Raw genomic sequence first — 20,261 nt, forward strand, 5'->3', positions numbered from 1 at the left:
AACTGATAGATTTTTGACAAATCGTTTCAGCACTGATAAGATATTCGTAGCTTTCTGCTTTGGATTCATGCCCCACACGTTCAACAGGTTCGAGTTCCCTGAGCTCAATCTGCCACTAGAGGACGCAATAGTACAGTTTGTGCAGGTAATAAGTAAAGTCTGAGTAAAGTCTGCTGCTGTTGAGCTGAAACAGAAACTACAGCAAAAGGTTAAATGATCAAATCACCTTTAAATACACTCTCGATAAACGAAACTGTAACGAAGTCACACAGAATCTCAACCCAACGTAATTGGCTCTTTAATTAAAAAGATGATAAATATCATTACACATCGAGGTGCAGCAGGATTATGAAGGAACAGTAAATTAGTGTTGTTAAAATAAAAGTTTGTTCCACTGAGGTCCAGCTGAGGAGCAGTGGGTTTGTTCAATGGCCCAGCTGTTTGAGAAGTATGGGGGGGGACACGCCCAGAGCCCAACCCGGACATGGAGTCCCTGCGCCTCGGCAGCGTTCAGAATGACGCCGGCTTGTTCTTTCGAAGAAACTACATTTCCATGACGGCAGTGGGAGGAATGTTGGGTAACGAGGTGGGGCCTGTTTGAAGCAACAAGTCTTGCGGAGCAGAGGAGGCGCAGGCGGACAGCTTCTCTCCATCGTGAAGGTTTGCAGCTGCAGGTGGTCACCGCGCGTCCTGCGCCACCGCACTTTGTGAATGGGAATCTAACTCCAGAGCTCACACGCACACAGGGTCGACATGGACGGAGTGGAGTCGCTCATTTGAACCAGATCACTTTCACGTTTTATTTAGTTTTTGTTTCCCTCGAGGACGCGGGAAGTGAACTCTCACTTGGCAGATTTGTGAAGTCGCACCGCGCGTCTCGCCGTGCGTAATGCTCCATGCGTAGAGATCGGAGCCCTTTTCATTTCATTTTAAAGTTGACTGTTGTCGCGGTGTAAATAATGGCATTCGCCAGATTCAGCAAGATTCTTCGTCTTCCCACCATTGAGATCAAGAAGAAAGTCAAGCAGTACGAGCACGTCCACCGGGACATCAACCCCAACGACCTATGGGAGATTGTTGGAGAGCTGGGCGATGGAGCGTTTGGGAAAGTCTACAAGGTGAGCGTGGATTCAGAGACAGCTGCTGATCGATCCAAGTGTTTATTGATTGGGTGATCACCTGTTGGCTGCAACTTCAGTTACAGTTTATCATCAATATTTCAACTTTTAAAGTGTCACTCTGACAAATTTTGTCTGAGTCATGATGAGTTGTCAATTCCATACATTGATTTCCTTGTAGTTTGGGTTTCTGTGGTTACTTTGATGCACATGTTTCTTGGAACATAAGTTTGTGTTGTTGAGGGTGTGAACTACTTCCGATCACCTTGAGATGCTTGTTCATCCCAGGTTTAACTTACAAGGTGACTCATATCTCAACCATGTCGTCCGGCCCCAGTCCCACTGTAGCACTAACTCAGTTTAGTCATTATTCTGTGTCAGTTAAGCTCAATACAGCACCATTCATGAAGCAGATGGATGATCATTATTGTTGATGTAACACATTTTAAAACAGCAAGTGCTTCATGGAGAGGACAAACAAACAACAAGACAAAAGACAGCAGATACAATAATACATAGTTTAAAAGTAATGACCAAAGAAAGACAGAATAGCAAATACAATCAAGTAAAATCCTTTTGATTAAGGTTTGTTGAGAGATGAATTAATAAAAGTCGGCAAAGTCTCAAGATTACCTCAGACTGTCCACTTCCTCCTGCAACACCTACATTCTTCCCCTAATTTTGAAGCTGTTTCAGTTGCTGTCTGAAGTTCATGTTAAAGACTTACTCACTTCTCTTATGATCTTTCTCCAACATTTAGATGGTTTAGAAAGTTCTGTAATCACCTTCCCTCCCACTGCCCTGTCACATCTGGCTGTGCATCCAATGTGAAGCAGCCAGAGGGACAGTGAAAGCCTCCTTCATTAGTTCGGTCCATTCCTCCCAAACCCCAGCAGCAGCAGCAGCAGTAGTTTTGGCTCAGAGGTCTTATTTGATCTGGATGTGTTGGCTGGTCAGTCCCCTCTGTGAAGCACAGGCGCTCTGTGTCTGCGCTGCCCAGTGGAGCACAGTGGAAGTCTTTGACACATCAGGGGAGGCCTCAGTGGAAGAAGTGATTCCTTAGCATGACTTTAAGTTTACACTAAACAGAAAACGTAGACTTTTCAGAGGACTCCACCTCGTTCAGCTATTTTGTTTCTAACTCACAGGTAGAGAACCACAAGGATGCACGCACACCAGCCTTATTTTCACACTAAACATATACGTGTTACAGTGGAGGCGGCGACTTGTCTGCCACGAAATGAAAAGACTACTGTGAAACCTTTGCTCATGTAGTCACAGGTCTGAACTAAACTTATCGTGAGTTGCCCTGTAATGTATATTTCTAGCACAGCAAACATGTGATACTCTTTGGCAACATTTAGGAAATTAGAAAAGCATGGAGCGAAAACAAAAAGATGCTTTTACTGTCCTTCCAAGAAGACGATTGTGGGACTGAGTGAACACAAGGTGAAAGAAAAAAGTGTGAAGAAAACCTTTAATACGTTTAAACACACACAATTAAATTTTTCAATGCAGGGGAGCAGTTGGCTCCAAAACTCAAACTCAAGCCAAACTCAGGCACATGTGATTGGGCGTGTTTGAGAGTCATTCCACTTGAATAACTGCCCGTCCTTCTGCACTGTAACGTGTGTTACAAACTGTGTCTGCCCTCTCGTATACAAATGTCTTGGCTTTGGCTTCTGTGTCGTCTCCTTAAGTGGGCTGCAGGAGGACGGCTCGGCACCTGCAGCTGTCAGACGCAGGGGAGAGAGGCAGAGTGGGAGCAGAGGGCCGAGGGAGGAAATGGTGGGACTTAAGTCAGGGGGACGACTTCCTCTCACAGCTCCCAAAATTTAGAATAATCAGCTCGTCCGTGGGAGGGGAAGGCCTCTAGTGATGAATCGCGCATGTTTTCCATTGTTAGTCTTTGATAGAGGAGGCGTGGAAGGAGGAGGAGGCCCCATTATCTCTGTCACAGCTGCTTTTCAGACCATCAGAAGCAGAGGTAATAAAAAAGCTGTTGTTACAGACGGCACAAAAAGATCGTCTCTTCATAAGAACACACTTTGAATTCTTATTACGTGCACACTTGTTTTCATCTGTCTCTTCGAGATGAAGCACAGCCCTTAAATGGCACAGCGTCGGCTGAGGGTACAGAGTGCTCCTGTCACACACACTCTGTAAAGGTTAATGGCACCACTGAGGGAATAAGCACTCACTTTGTTGCGTAAGCAGATCATTGAGGGAAAATCAAGCCGTGTGTTTATACTGCAGGGACACTGTGGAAGAAGGGGTCGCATTAAAATGCAATATTATCTGTCACTCATCAAAAACGTTCTTCTCTATTTGCAGAGCTCTGTACATGCATCTGATTTAGATCAAGTTGAGGAGACACAAAGTGATTAAAAAGATGGAAAGGAACCGCTTCACAAAATTGAACTGCTGTACCTCAGTCTAATTTTTTAAGGGTCAAGTGCAAACATTCAAATCTTCATTAACTTCACTTCCAACTTCGTAAAGACTTAAACTGTTGAGCACAGTTTGGCTCTTAATTAACCTTCTTAGTTGGAATTTTCACCCACAATTCTGTTAAAAAGTTTATTAACTAGTTTTCAGAAAATAAACATTCTCAACATTTCAACTTGTCAGCTGATTTTAAAAGAATAACTGTGGAGTATTCATTTTTAAATGTGGCTGCATAGTCTACGGAAACACATGCACACAGACTTCAGGCTGTTGTTTACATCTCAAGTTTTCTGTGTCATAAGGCAACAGTACCTCCGGTGTCACACAGTAGTTAAAACACAGAAGTGACTAACACTGAGTTGTCTGGAGTTTTTCTTACTTTATGCTGGTGTTCTGATTGTTTCAGGGCACGTTTGAGATCTGCTGCTTCACACAAGAACCTGGTTTAATGAACATATCAAGCACTTGTTGATTTCCAGTTTCAACAATAGATCAATTCTCAATGAACTTTTTAAAAACTTTCCTAGAGCCTGCTGGAGTTTGGCCATAACATTTCTTCAGTTTAATCATTTAATCATTGTTGTTGTGATTCATAAATATCTCCTCATCTTTGTTTGTCGGTACAGTGCTCATCCTGAGACAAACCACATCACTTGAGAATGTGGATGTTGTTTTTTTTATCTGTCTGACCATGCATGCTTGCACTTGTTGCAGAAAGTTTGAGTGTGTGTTCGGTGTGTGTGTGTGTGTCTGCAGCAGCTGAAGCATGAAACCGAAATTGTATGGTTCCCTTCACTTATTAATGAGCTGCGTGCCGCTGAGCACATTGCCCTGCTGCTGCCGCCGGTGAAATGTTTCCATAGACACACGCGTCTCTGCAGGGTTACACTCTGGCCCTCTCCCATTGAGGGATGGAAACATGGTGCATCTGTCTCTCTGTTGGCCTGTGATGTGAAAGATGTGCTCTAACCCTGGACTTTAACAATGTTCGAGGGATTATGTGTCATCACCTGCCTTTTTGTCTTCATGCACAACACTAAGGTTTATTTGTAAAAGTGTCTACTTTGCACATAGTCTTTCAGACTTTGAATTATTTTGGCTTTGTGAAGAGAAATTAGTTGGTTTGTAAAAAACAACTTTAGATACTCTGTTAGGAAAGGAAAGAACTAGAGGTTAGATAGACTCTGTACAGTTGTGTATTGAGTTTTCTTGTGATAGCATTATTTGCCAGGTTGGACTTCATGGATTCGATGCCTAGTTGTCTCTGGGTTGAGTTTAGAAAAAAAGACCATTTGCTTTTTGAACATTTCCTTGTGCACATCAGGTTTGAATAATTGGGGCCATTTAATGGGCCAGATGTTCTGGGGAAACCTGAAAACAGGAAAAGTGTTGCACTGGTCTAGTTTAGATTGTCTCACAATGACAGATGGTGCAACGAGTAAAAAGCTTATGTTGAAATGACTCCAAACACGATTATCCTCTTCAGTCAAGTGAAAGCAAAGTGAGTTGGGTGTCATCGGTATAGGGGAGGGGCGGTGTAGGTTGCAACATCCTCTTTGCGAAGGAAAGCCACAAGGTTGGCGTGAAGTGCACCACAAACACACATGCTTTTAGTGACACCCTCGTCATCTAGAGGTTTGTGAGTCTAATCTCAGGGGGCAGCTGGGTGCATGGTGACTGATAACAGCCGTGCTGAATGGGTGTGTGCTCTGCATGCCGGGAGTCGTCAAGTTCTGAATGTTGAACATTTTGCAGTGTTGATCAAAACCTGCACATCTGGAAAGTAGCCAATGCATCCTCAGTGAGGGCTGTTAACTTTGAGCGTTGCTCCATCATGTGCTTCACACCCAGTGATGACGATGCATAACTTTCATCCAGCGAGTGGGTGGATTGTTTGTTAAAAAGTTGATAAAGAAGAAGATTCTTCATCTTCATTCTTGTTTTCATTTTGAGGCCCTCTCTTCGTTTTGACCTCATAAGCATTTTCTGGATAAGCTACAAATACGTGTATAACTTCATTTTTTCTTTATTTAATGTTGGAGTTTGTTACAAGATTAGATTTTAAGTTTAGATCTTTAATAAAATTTGTATTATTGAAACAGATTTTCAGTCACTTTTCACTCGGACACCAATAGTTTTAACTTTAGCTTTAACTGAGATTATACTGGAGCGATCAGCAGAAGCTGGTCACTCATCCTCTCAAGATGTAACTGCACCAAATGATTTTGAAAGAGCATCAGCCAATCGGAACCGACTGTGACCAATGATGTAGCTCTGTCACTTACTCTGTAATGGACATAAGCGCGTGTGGGGCTGGCCCTGATGATGCGGGTCAACCAAAATGTGATGCTTGTGTTTTCAAGATTTGTGTCACCGCGGCTGGGTTTCACCACGTGACTCCACTTCCTGTTCAAATTAAAGGTCCTCTGCAGAGTTGAAATTCATTTGTGGCAATAGTTTTGCAGCCACTTCGTAGTTTAAGCTGTTGAAAGAGCAGAATTTGTAGCATCCCATTATGTTAGTGGCACAAAAACACATTATCCTTCTGATATGCTATGAAAACTATTGTTGTGTGACATCGTGGTTAATCGCAAACTGATTAAAATTTGATCAGAATGCTTTTATACTTATTTTAGCTACGAAAAAAATTGAAATTTTGAAATCTGATTTATTTGGCTGTTTCCTGAATCAGTGTTTTGATTCTTTAAAAATCTCATCTTTATTGTTGTTTTGAAATCTTGACAAAGAGAAATCAGTTTTCAGTGGCTCTCCACACCTTGATACTTTTATAAAACAATTATGTAATAAAACAACTTTCTTTTTTTAAAACTTATACTCAGCAAACAGCTTTCTTGTCGCTGTTTGCTGGTGCACTTTGTTCATCTGAGTGACAGATCATCAGTTCCGCAGTCGTCTGCTGTCAGAGGAGAGGTTTATTAGCTGCTGTGGTTGTGCAGGAGCTGTAGGTTTTACAGGTTTTATGAGGGAGCAAAGGTCCAACCTACACACATTCCCCTGTCGGTGGTTGTGTGTGTTTGTAGAGACTGCAACACTCTATGCAAGCGGAAAATGCATTTGGTATGTTCATTCAACCTGGAGGTGAGCGACCCCAGGGAAAGTCCTCCGTGTGTTATTGGTTACAAAAGGTCATTGTGGTCCATTGACACTGGAAGTAATCAGTTGAAAAACCTCCTTAATTGAGTTATAATATTAAAGTAATGTTAAAAGGCTGATGGGGAAAATATAAACAATATTATAAATATATATATATATATATACATATATATATATGTATGTATACTGAAGTTGTCACTTTTTGAGAGTGATCCAGAAGTCAGATTTAAATTGAGTCAACGGTTACAAATTAATATTCCCAGCCTGATTAATTTTGAAATGATTGTGTAAATTACTAAAGTGACACACATGATACTGGGAATGTGCTGTAGTAGGTGTGTGTTTACTCTGCCAGTGCATACAGTGGGTTTGTATTGTAATGTGTCATTAACATCTGCTTTTCCAGCTTTCTCTAAATCTTTTGTTGAGCAGCAGCAGGCGTCCTCCTCTGTCACTGTGGCCTTCAGACAGTCGGCTACTGAAAACAGATGGATGAGTTTACACGACAGACGAGGGGGGGGGGGGGAACAGGAAGGGATGACAGACAAAATAGTTGGGGGGACAAAAGATGTACAGCTTGGCTGACAATGACTGAGGCAGGAGAGTAAAGACGGAAACATGTGCTACTGAGAAGGGATTAATTCCACGAGGGTCTAAAAAAGTCTGAAGTACATTCAAATATTAAATACTAGGTCTTAAAGATGTTTCTGCCAGGTGAGGGTCCGGTGATCAGGTGATCCTTTTAAACTTAAACTACACAGCCAAGTCACTAATGAACCGGAGGGGGGGGCAAAAACACCCATGCGGGGAGAGATCTGGTGAAACGAGCTGTGGTACGGAGCAGAAACACGTCCTCCTGCTCTCCATGGAAACCAGACCCAAACAAAGCCGGAGACTGTTGTTCTCCTCTGGAGGAGAGCTGAGCGAGAGTGAAGAGTCAGTGGGTTAGAAACAGTGCAGCGTTGTTTTTCTCTTGGGATGGCTACAGCTACAGCGTGCAGACTTATCCTCGCTCGGTCCTGTGGTTGTGTACCGTTGTTATGTCATGATTTAGACTGTTTTCTGTACAACTCTGACATCCGGCATCTCTGTTTTTCTTTTGTTTTGTTGTCATTCCGATTTTCCTGTAAACATGTTGTTTGCAGCCCGAAGCCTGGATGCCAGGTGCTAACAACATGTGTCATCCACTCATTCACTCTATAACTCAGTTAAAGCTGCTGAAGTTTACAGCACCCTATTACATTACAGTCATAAAAACACATTGTCCCTCTGATATGGTGTTAAGATGAGATTGTTGTATTATTGAGGATGTGTCATTCTGCAGTCTTTAACTTGTTCCTCTCTCTTGTTTCAAACCCGAACACACTCTGTAAACATCCACACACACACAATGACACGCTAACTTGTAGAAGGTCAAGTAAAGTTCCGTGTGAGATACACTGAGGCGTTTCAGTGTAAGTTCCTCTCTGTGCACTGTGTACAGTTGGTAAGACACACACATAAACAGACACACTACACTTGAGGAGCCTCTGTGATGTAATGCATTCCTCTGGATCATGCAAAAAGCAACCACATAAATGCACAAGGCTCAATCTTACCCACTTTGTCCACTCCCCCCAACCATCTGAAGGCCAGAGGCACATTCCTTAGCCTTGTTCCCACTGAGATATGAAGGTGTGTGTGTGTGTGTGTATTTGTGTGTATTTGTGTGTGTACAGCTGGTTCAGGGAGTTAGCTGTTGACAAGTTGAAGCTACAAAACAGCACAAAAGTCTCAAACTTGCAACTGTCTGTGACTCGTTTACTTGTGTATTTGTGCCTAATTGATGTCACTGTCATCATGGAAAAAAGAAGCATCTGGGGCACATCTGGGTTTTTTTCCCCACCTGACAAATCATTGCTTGCGGATTCATCAAAAATCTTAAAAACACCCAGCCTACCTCACAATGTTAAAGAAAGTGAAGTGGATCTTTCCTCCTGATCTGGATCTGCACCAACATTTTGTGGGTTCTTTTCCGAGCCGTACCACATCTTTCCCCCAAGTTTTGTGGTGATCCGTTTAGTTTTTGTGTAATTGTGCTAACAGACAGACACAGACACGAAACAGTGGTGGAAAGTGATGGTCAAAATTATCGTCTTACTGTGCCTAAACCATTCTTCAACCAATGGTCTAAATCTAAAAATGTTCATATACAGGCAAACTTCACCATTTCATGAAAAGGCCACAGATGCATATACTTTACCGTGTGAGTATATCAACAGATGCACATGCGGTACTTCAGTATTCAGTCCCCGGACAGTGAGTTTGTGGAGGCTGACGGTGCAGCTGCAGGGTGGGGAGCGAGAGAGCAGAGAACTGAGATGTTAGCAGAGGAGTAAAAGTGTCTGGTGTCTCATTGTTTACTGTGGAGGCTTATCAACCCAGCGACTGATGGTTTGATGGCAGGAGGAGACGTCCTGTTGACTCACACTGTGGGTTACTCCACTGTGGCTTCTCCAGACCTCTGTTTGACAAACATGCTCGGACACACACGCGCAGTCACGGTGTGCTGAGATGAGTCAAAGAGTGTGTGCTGCTGGGAGCCTGCTCTGTTTATTCAGATGTTTTCCCACAGCCCCTGCAAAGCGCGGAGGCATCAGACCCCACCAGGCTGTTTAGTCTGTCGAGTCTCTGCAGGTCACTGGGTCGACACGTGCACGCGCACACGCACACAGAAATATGCAGAAATTCTCCCCATGACGTTCTCATCCATGCACCATTTTTCACGCCTTCACACTCTGCCTGTTACTGTATGCTTCAGTTAAAGAGGTTGTTGGTGAAACTGTTTTTTCAGAGGTGACCTTAGACACTTGGAGGTTTTTCACAATGTGTGCAACATGAATCACAAACCATTGAACTCTGTTTTTGAGTCTATTTCAAGTCCTGGCACATCTCCGCTCAGGCTCTTACAATCATGGCAGTGAACCTGTGGCTCTGACTGCAGGCACACATTAATGTTGTGTTTAGCCACAACATCCCTTCAGTCAACACTCACACAACACTGAGACTCTTACACAAGGATGAGCACTTGGTGTGTAATCACTCTGAGTCACTGTACGGCTTTGGTGTTTTGATGCTCTCCAGAAAGATAATGAATAAGTTTACATTTGATTCAATTAATTTCTCAAGAGTTGACTATTATTTCTATATGTGTGTGTGCGTGTGTTAGTCTGGGTACACCGACAGCTAATGGGTTTTGTGGTTATTCCATTTCCCTTGTTGTGAAAGCAAAGTTAGGGGGTGTCATCAGGTAGAAAGTGGCAAGATCTTAGCAGTGAATGTCTGTATTGTCTAGAGATTGAGTTTTGCGTGCTACACCTTTATTCTAGAATATATATATATAAAGAATGTTTGGTAAAGCGTGACAGTTTTTCTTCCTTTTTATATCACAGAGCCAACACCCTGTATCTGTTCACACTATTTTCTGTTGGGGTTTAAAAAAAATGTTTCTCTCTGGAGAAATGAAACTCTTGAGTTTAAAGGATCAGTTTCTCTGGTGAAAGAAACAGTGTTTACTTGCTTTTGCTGTTGAACACTTAAAAAAGAAAAATGCAAGAATCCATCGTGAGGTCTGCCGTGACTCGTGCATTATGAACTAATTGTTTTATTTCTCTGACTTTCAGGCCAGGAACAAAGAGACAGGCGCTCTGGCCGCAGCCAAAGTGATCGAGACAAAATCTGAAGAAGAGCTGGAGGACTACATCGTGGAGATCGACATCCTGGCTAAATGTGACCACCAATACATTGTCAAGCTGCTTGATGCCTTTTACCATGACAACAAGCTGTGGGTACGTGACACACAGGCGTCTGGTTAGGGCCATGCAGCTTCAAAACATCCTTTCACTCCTTTCATCCTTCCTCTTTAAATGAGTGTCTTCATAATGAACTCCATATCAGTGTTTGCACACAGAAAAAAATAAATATAAAACAAATAGACATACTGGGTTTAGCAAATAGTTTATAATTTTGTATAGAGCTCAGCCAGTTAGTTTAAATGAACGTACTGTATGCTGCTGCCTGGGAACACAGATATCAGGGCAGCTGTTGTATAGGACTGGTGCGCATTGTACCAGAGGCACCTTATCTGCTGTCCACACTGTTAACATCTTCACAAGATGTTTTGTTTTCACTGTGTCGAGTTTCTGTCCGTTTTCATCCCCATCACACAAAAATGACAGATCAGCAGGGAAGTAGTAAAACAAACTGTTTCACCTTTTTTTAATCATCTGGAGTATATTCCTCCAGCATATGAAAGCTCTGTTGGAAAATAAAGAAGAGACAAGTGGATTGCAAAAAATGCCAAAAGACCCCTAGGGTGACATAATGTATCAGAGGCAACACAAGCCTCACCCCGACGTCGCTGCGAAAACGGGAGATCAATTTCACTTTCAGCGTTTTCGGCTCGTGAGTTATTTTTCCTCTCCGCACTCGCTCACCGGGTCAAGTGTAAACTTTTCAACTCCCTCTGTAATCTCCCACTCTGTCAGGCCAAGACAAATAACAGTGACCTCATGCTGGGGCACAACCTTCAACATGTGAGGAATTACAAGGCAGAGTCAAGACTAAAGATAGTTGTCTTTTTTTTGGCTTTTACTCCTCTGCTTATGGTGTTTCTGTAAACATGTAGAAATTAGAAACAACACAGCAATATACAGTATTTAAGAAATGATGAGTCCAGTCATGTTTTGACAGTGATGGACTGTTTTCTGTTTTCAACTATTCATCATTCAAGTTGTCATCTGTAAGATTTCAGGCCTGGTTGATTTGATGATGTACGGTTCCCCTGGTAACACTAGTCCTGGAAGCTAACGCTCTTTGAGCAGCTTCCGACGAGAAATTTGTCTATTTACAGCAAAACAAACTCATGTAAAGTTAAAAAACAAGTCCGTCAAACACAGATCATCTCACATGTCTCCACAGCTGCTTGATATTTGTCTTTATATCAGAGAAAACGGTGACCAATGAGGCAGAGGATCATCTGTATCCATAGTGTTCCTTGAGTTTGCCGTACGCTGCTGACATACTCCAGAAACATTAACATTATGAAGTGTAGGACAAATGTCACACACACACACACACACACACACACACACACACACACACACACACACACACACACACACACACACACACACACACACACACACACACACACACACACAGACTGTTAGTTTGTGCTGATGAGCCAGTTGTACAAACGTCCCAGTTTGCAGCATTCAAACCTCATGCTTCCTGTGTGTGTGTGTGTGTGCGTGCGTGAGTGAGGCTGGCTTTTTCTTCACAAATGCATTCTGCAACACATTTATCCTCAGTCTTTAAATGATATTTTTCTGGATTTGTGTTAAAACTTGGGGCCAAAATGAAGAAATATATATCTATACACAAATTTGGAAACGTGTGTGTGTGTGTGTGTGTTCATTAATAGTTAGCCCAGCAGTCAGCGGTCAGGCTCCAGTAACCTCTGGTTGGGTGGACTAGGCAGGGGTGAGGAAGATGCATTCCAGCGCTGACCCACCCGTTCTGCTTTCTACTGCATAAGAGAGGGATATAGGAAGAATGAGACAGAGAGAGAGAGAGAGAAGCGTTGTTTGTTCCCTTTTAGCAACAATCTGTTCTTGGGGCTTGTGAGTCAGTCGGGCTGGCAGCGTGAGAAAAAGAGGGCCTTTAACATGGGGATGGGACCGCTGACATCAGCATGATGAGAGGAACGAACAGAAAGATAAAGAAATGGGGAAGAGAGTAGGACTATAAAGCAGGAGGACATAAATGACTACAGAGGAGCCTCCAGTGAAATCTAGTCATGCAGAAAGTTTAGGTTTCGTTTTTGTGCTGAGATCTAGATGTATGCTTCCAAACTAATACTGTGAAGGTGAAATATCACATCAGTACTCAGCTCTCAGCAGTTTTCATGGGAGTGATGTCATCGATCGGAGTTCCCATGAAAACTGTCGACAGTGCAGCTTGTTGATTTATTGACTGGAGCAAGTAAAAATGATTCTGGAAACAGATAGTACTGTTGATTTATTTTTATTTTTTAAATAAATCTAAGTTGTGTTTTGAGCACCAATAAATCCCACTTCCCCCTGCTGTGTTAGAATGAAAGGTAAATTCTCCAAAGAATATATAAATTAAATCCACACATGTTTTATTAAGTTATAAAGACCAATGGATCACCTCAGCAGGAATTGAATCACCAACAGTAAAACTTGTTCTGCAGACGTCTCCTCTATCCTCTAAACTCCTGCTCCCTTCACGTACGGTGGCCTGTAGGTGACATGAAACGACTGAACGTAGAGGTCCAGCAGAAATGATCCAGCAGAAATGTCTCATGAAGAGGTAGTGAATAACAATCAGCCGTAGAGATCGGATAAGAGTACGGGAATATCAAAAGGTGCCATTTGAGATGGTTCTGGCATCGTCTCAGATCTGGGTGGAGAGCCCGGGATAGACTCAGATACATGCTTGAAAGACTACATATCCCATCTGGCTCTGGAACGCCTCAGGGTCTACCAGGAGGAACTACAACTTAACTACAACTTAACCACACTAAACTGTTGTCAGTTTATAGACTTAAGATTGTGTGGTTTCACCCGTTAAAGCACTTTGATCTCATGGAGGAGAAAACCAGTTTGAAAATGATCACAGCTCTGTGATGGGATAGTGCCGCTGATGTTGTTCCTCATAATCTGTGTGTGTTTGCCTATTATGTTTCCAGCCCTTCTTTTCACGAGCTTTTAATTTGACAAAGTAGAAAGAGGCGAGTGGGCTCTTGTTGTAAAGTCCTGCTGGTCAGTGTTTTTAGACACAGAGACAAAGAGTCAAATGTATTATTTTAAACTATTTGTGAACAGTGGGGTCTACATAAGAAAACAGTATATGGTTGCTAGGTGATGTTTGATCTATCAGCAAACCCTCGATAAAAGCATTGTGTCCCTGCTGGCACTGTCTCATAGCCACCTCAGAAAAAAACACAGGTCACGGGTGCATTAGTCGTGTTCATTGAATGGCAGGAGTGTGATTCATGTTGTAAAGGTTGTAATTCTTAATCCAGGATCGACTGCAGTTCTGAAGCAGGTCTGCAAACAGGCTTTTAGATTCTTTAGACGAGCTAAGTCATAATGAACGTGCGGAGGAGCGCACGGTGCGTATGCTATGCAACCAGCCCGACCAGTTATGGCACATTGCTCACTACAGTACAACACGTCAACGAAACTTCTCTCAGGCAGGAAGAGTGAATGAGACACTGATGAAAACCTTTTGCCTCAGGCATCAGCGTCAGGACAAACTCTGACAGACTTTATAATTATAATAATCATCATTATAATAGTAATGAAAAATAAGAATGCTAAGTGTTTCATTAATATAGCACTTTTAACAATGCTCCAAGACACTTTACATAAGTTGAAAAACTTACCTTTAACCTGTACGACAAATTCTTGTTTCTTATCGACCCGATAAATCAAATTAGCAGACGAGATTTGCATACAAGATTTGTACCATGACAAAGGGAATCATCCTTGGTAACACGTTCACAAAAGAACATTGTGGAAAACCAGAAAAGGAGGAATGTAAACGTTGGCATGCAGTTCCAGGTAAAACAAAGTGTGTGTGTGTATCTGTGTATCTATGTGACTGTGTGTGCTTGGTGGTATGCATAGCTTCTTGCATTGGTCCGTGCACCTTTTGTGCTTGTGATTCATTGTGTGGACTGAAACTCCACGCCCTGTCCAGCACATGACAGTGCTGTCATCAGTACGCAGGGACGAAATAAGAATGAGATCATGAGGTATGCAGGACAACACCTATGACTGATCTTTGACCATCAATGAATCATAAGAAATGTAACATTTCATTGTATGGAATGATTGTACAAGGCCTCAGCTGCTCTACACAGGATTAATACGAATTTTTTCTTTGGCCCCACTTGAATGAAAAATGTGTGTGTTAGCAAGATACTGACTATGTAAGGAGAGAAAATGAAAAGTGATTATTGGAAGTTCTGTCATCCAACAAGATACCATTTAGGGAGCAAACTCTAAGAATCTGTGTGTGTGTGTGTGTGTGTGTGTGTGTGTGTGTGTGTGTGTGTGTGTGTGTGTGTGTGTGTGTGTGTGTGTGTGTGTGTGTGTGTGTGTGTGTGTGTGTGTGTGTGTGTGTGTCACTGCTAATCTGTTACTAAATATTTTGAATGGAAAGGAAGTGCGTACACAGCTTGACTGTTTGTCGGTGTGGTACTTTAACCAGACAGAGTTTGATGAAGACAAACACAGAACATAACACTCAGCAGAGCAGGCTGCGTATACACTCAGACAAAAATAATTCATAACAATAAGAAAACAGCTGATAAAAAGAAAATAATAGATTTTACCTCTTTGTAAAATCTTGATTCTCTATCGGCTGCTAGTGTTGGGTATTAATACAGTGTTTTACAGTGCTGTGAGAAACACTTTCTGAGCTTCCTCTAAATGCAATCCTCTATGGAAAACATATTTAAATAATAATCAGCATGGGAAATGCTTTCATGAGTCCAAAGTAACTTTAGGTCAAAGTTTATCCGTCACTATAGGAAATATTACTCACATTGTGAGTAGGTTTTCTGGAATTGCTCTCAATCCAAAAATCAAACCCTTCAGTGCCTAACATTTCTTATCAAGGAATCATAATCAGTTCATTAATAGAATATCAGGAGATTCAAATATTGATAGTTGTGAAAGTGATGAGTTGAAGAAGATCTCAACAAAAAACAATCTTGATAAAGACTAATTGTTAATAATGAAAAGTGAAGTAAATCTATTGTTTCTATTCACACAACTCTGTTTGCTGGGTACTTAACATATAATATACTGGGTCAAGTTAAAACCCTCATCTCTCTTTTCCCAGATCATGATCGAGTTCTGCCCTGGAGGTGCTGTCGATGCCACAATGCTCGGTAAGCCCCAGTGTCTCTTTCTGTTTTTGCCTTCTCTGTGTCTCTAAAAGATCTCCACCATCCTCCCCGTCACCTTCTCCTCTTCTGTGACACCTACACCTTCAGCAGTGACCTTGAGACAACGTAGAGATGCACCATCCAGGCCCTGAAAACTTTAGAAAGCAGTTGGACAGAGTGGAGTCCTCCTGTGTGGGAAATCCCCCTGGTGTGTTTTCACTGCGTAATCCACATCCTCATAACTGTCTGCTTCCCGCTGCAGCTAACCAAACACAGACACCGGAGAATAAAGTCTTTAGGGCAGGACTGAGTGTGAAAGCTTCTCTGATCTGGGATTACTTATCCAGGTTTAGGATAACCTGTTTCTGTTTTTCTCTTGTGGGGCTCGACGGGTCCTCAGCCATAGTTTTGCCCTGCTTGTATGTGCACTAAATAATGATTGTGTAAATTTCACCCCTCTTGTTTCCATCCCTCTCTCCTACCTCGTGTCTAACCTCTCTGTCGTCTCTCTCCTTTATCAGAGCTGGATCGTTGTCTGACGGAGCCGCAGATTAAGGTGGTTTGTCGTCAGATGTTGGAGGCTCTGGTTTATCTGCACAGTATGAAGATTATCCACAGAGACCTGAAGGCTGGCAACATCCTCCTCATGCTGGACGGGGACATCAAGCTTGGTGAGGGCTTCAATCATTTTGCTTTAAACCGTTTCTGGTTTGAAGTAGTTTTATGTACGTAGGGGACACTAACTAAAGGTAAAGTAATGCTTCAATGGGTGCAGAGAGTCCAAAAAACACCACAGTGTCCTTAGAACTTCATCCAATTTGGAGTTAACCTAGAGGACAACAATATTTTCCCTTTTTTTAGCATCTGATGACAATCACTTAAAATAGAAACGTTTCAGTTTTGTACAGTTTAATCTACATGTTGAGAAATGAACCATTCAGCAGAGTGCACACTTCCAACAACAGTCCCACTCATGAATATCAATCCCCTAAATATGCCTGAGAAAAATGTGGAAAAATGCCCCATCTCACCATGATTTATAAAAATCCTGGATCTTCCCCCCCGATTTGGATCAGCACCAAAATGTAATGGGTTCTTCTCTGACCCACATTCTTCCATTATTTTTTGTGGTACTCTATTCATAATCTATCTGACAAATGGACAGGGTTGAAAATACGACCTACTTGGTGGAGGTATTAAAATCTGACCTATAGTCTGTTGTTCCTTTGTCTCTCACACACACACACACACACACACACACACACAGTTGGCATATTTTCATTTATTGACTTTGAAGAGTTCTCCACATTCTTCACATGGCACAGCTGAGGTTTTGGATCCATCTAAATAGCTGCGGGACATTTGGATCCTCACACATAGAACTTGAAACAAAAAACACAAATATACTTTTACTTGTATGATGTTTATTTGTCTTTAGTCTCTTTGGCTCTCTGTCACTTTGCATGACCAACAAACCACAAACACAGAGTAGAGTGTAACTCAATGAGCCAGGTATTAATAATTTGTGGAACTAGCTGCACTTTTGTGTAGTTTGTGTTGATTTAAAATGGTTTATTGCTTTATGGTTACATTAAAACTTCTTCAATTAATTCTCTTCACTTTCTATCTTTTCTTTTAAACTATCACAACTTGTCGACCACTGTGCTTCCCGAGCTCAACTTGTATTTCCGCTGCTGTACATTTTTCCCTGAGACGCCACAGCTCAATATAATTACTGGGCGTTGCCCCGTTATACTCATTTAGCATAACACTGACTCATTTGCAGTCTCCAAACTTCTCAAACTACATGTTAATTCAAACAAGGGAGTAATTAACTGTCTTTGTGGCCACTCATCGCGTTGTGCATTCCCTCCGCCTGGGCTGAACGGCATCAAACATTATGTTCTCCCATTCAGTGCAGCTCGCTGTAAACCTGTTGGTTCATGTTTATTCAAGTCTTCAGAGACTGTTGATCTCTAGGTACAGTATGTTCAGGAAAGTGACACCAAACCAAACACTGAATTCCAGCCACGACTACATGACATTATTTCCCTTCTTGAATCTGTTGGGTTTCCCCTTTAAAACACCCTTTATATTACACTCGATTAGTTCCTTCTGATGTATTATGAGAGTCTTTATAGTTTTGTAGTGTAGAATTGTTTGTGTCTCATTATGACAGTGCTCATTGAGAAACACACCCTTGATAATTGTGTTTTAAGGGAATTTGATTGTAGGTTAAACCCAGTGAGAGCAGCAGATTTAAGAGCAGAAGGGGAAGGAGCCCTGTGGTTTCAACCTTTTCATTTTGCTAAAAAACAGAGGATGTAAATGTGTGAACTCGTATTCAATCCAGTCTGTACTACAGTTTTTGTCTTTTGTAAGAAGTAAAAATTCTAGAATCTTTCGACCGCAACAGTCCAAATGATATGTTTGACTGGGAAGCCGAGGATATCTGAATTGTAGTTTGCAAAACCACGACAGTCTCGCTGCCTTGTGAGTAAAATCCCCGGGACTCTGCCAGACACTCCTCAACGCTGGACATACCACCTCTCATAAAGTTCTTACTCACAGAGTAAAAGCATGTTCAGCCAAAGTGAAAACACTCCTGTAATGTGAAGGTCATGTCAGGGAAAAGGCGGTAGCTCGTTTTAGGGGATACGATAATTCTGGCTTTGTGACTCTGCCCATTAGAATTTCATGGGTCGTCTAATAAAGAGGCATTTGGGGAGGGTCTTCCAACATATCTCATATTATTCTGTCTTTATTTTTGCAGCTGATTTTGGTGTGTCTGCAAAAAACACCAAAACCTTACAAAGAAGAGATTCATTCATTGGAACACCATACTGGTGAGTACAACTCTGTTCCCTTTACCTTGATATGAACCATACACGAAGCCGTTCACCATCCTCACATATATAAGCTGTGGAATATTCCTTGTTGATAAAGCATATTGTTATGTGTACACACTTCATACTCATGCTCACGCTGCTGCTTTAATCCTCCATTGTTGTCACAGCAGTCGTCTCTTTACCTGAACCAGTTGGAAACATCCTCTGAAGTCTGCACAGTGAACCTTGTCCTATAGTTCTCTCTCTCCTATGTGAATATGACCTGTTAACCATTCACCAGAACAGGTTATCATCCATCAGAAATACCCTCCCAGCTCCATGAAAACCTGAAACCCTCCAGTTGATAAGCAAAGTCGACAAGAAATGGGGGAGCAAACATTCGTTTCTTTGCACTTGAGCAAATACAAGAGCTCAGATTAGAGTTGTGAGAGAGCCGCACACACACAGGCTGGAAAAGTGTGCTTGATATTGATATGGGCAAAAATAAAAGAGAGAGTAAATAATCAGAATCAAAGATAAAACCCAGCACAGACATCATTTAGTCACAACTGCTGCTTTGACTGTTTTTATGACCAGAAACATTCAGACAGTTTAATCACACATCTGGTTGGCACTGAGGTTGAAGTCAAATGGAAACGAGAGCTACACACACCCTGTCGTGTTTTTTTTCTCAGGATGGCCCCAGAGGTGGTCATGTGTGAGACCATGAAGGACGCTCCGTACGACTACAAAGCCGATATCTGGTCTCTGGGAATCACGCTGATCGAGCTCGCTCAGATTGAACCCCCCCACCACGAGCTCAACCCCATGAGGGTCCTGCTGAAGATCGCCAAGTCGGAGCCTCCAACCCTGGAGCAGCCACACAAATGGTGAGGGTGCTGCATTGAAAACAAATCTGAATTAAAATTTTGGAGATTTCACCATGTCATTTACTGTAATCTTGACTCCGTGGGTGAACTATGACCAAACTATGACTTTTCCGTATCAGCCTCTTGAGTCTGATTGTTCAACAGCTAAAAATTCAGTCCTACAAGAATGAAGTTGTCAGGTGTTGAAAAGAGACGTGGGGATGTGGAGCTGACTCATCGTCCTTGCTGAAAGCTGCACAGTTGCACACAAGGATGATCGACATGCACTAATCTGGAAATGTTCCTTCGTTCCCTCCCAACCTCCCCTCTTTCTTCATTACTCCTGTTTTGGATTTAATACTGTTTCTTGCGTTATTCAAGGTCGCCGGAGTTTAAAGATTTCCTGAAGAAATGTTTGGATAAAAACCCAGAGACTCGTCCGACCGCAGCACCACTCCTGGAGGTAGGTAGACAAATATAACCTGCTGTATTTTACACAGTGCTGAACTCTGATGTATGACGGAGCATTGTCCTCGCGCTGTCCTTATCTTGCACCGACACACATACTGTATATGGAGCCATTTAATCTTCTATATTAAGAAGTGAATGGAGTGATCTATGGCAGGGGAGTGAGCCCCCCTCCCCCGGCATGTGAGTGGGAGAGAGATAGAAGGTGTGGAGGGGGCAAGAAGTGGAGCCTGCACGGGAGTAGGATGGCATAAAAAGTTAAAGGAAGGTAAAGCTGTTTATGGTAAAGAAAAGTTTTGGCACTGGAGATATTGCAAAATAGACATCGATGACAGTTCTCCTGGCTGTAACGATTTGAGGATGTGTTTTCACGACTGTTTCTCAAAATCCCAAATCTTAAGTGAGAAGAATGAGAGAGAGAGAGAGAGAGAGAGAGGGAGAGGGAGAGAAG

At 42.2% G+C, this 20,261-nt stretch overlaps 1 protein-coding gene across 1 annotated transcript in view; it reads left to right on the forward strand.

Moving 5' to 3' along the window:
• Positions 1 to 480: 480 nt before the first annotated feature.
• The window catches only part of stk10 (serine/threonine kinase 10), a 33,990-nt gene continuing 14,209 nt past the window's right edge, over positions 481 to 20,261 (forward strand). Inside the window, exons 1-7 of the mRNA XM_020097342.2 lie at positions 481 to 1,118; positions 10,343 to 10,507; positions 15,600 to 15,648; positions 16,167 to 16,316; positions 18,419 to 18,491; positions 19,169 to 19,363; positions 19,724 to 19,805. Coding sequence (XP_019952901.2) covers positions 960 to 1,118; positions 10,343 to 10,507; positions 15,600 to 15,648; positions 16,167 to 16,316; positions 18,419 to 18,491; positions 19,169 to 19,363; positions 19,724 to 19,805 — 873 coding nt within the window. The 5' untranslated portion in view covers positions 481 to 959. The remainder of the gene's footprint in view (positions 1,119 to 10,342; positions 10,508 to 15,599; positions 15,649 to 16,166; positions 16,317 to 18,418; positions 18,492 to 19,168; positions 19,364 to 19,723; positions 19,806 to 20,261) is intronic.

This window comes from Paralichthys olivaceus, chromosome 15 (genome assembly GCF_024713975.1).
Source record: "Paralichthys olivaceus isolate ysfri-2021 chromosome 15, ASM2471397v2, whole genome shotgun sequence".
NCBI lineage: Eukaryota > Metazoa > Chordata > Actinopteri > Pleuronectiformes > Paralichthyidae > Paralichthys > Paralichthys olivaceus.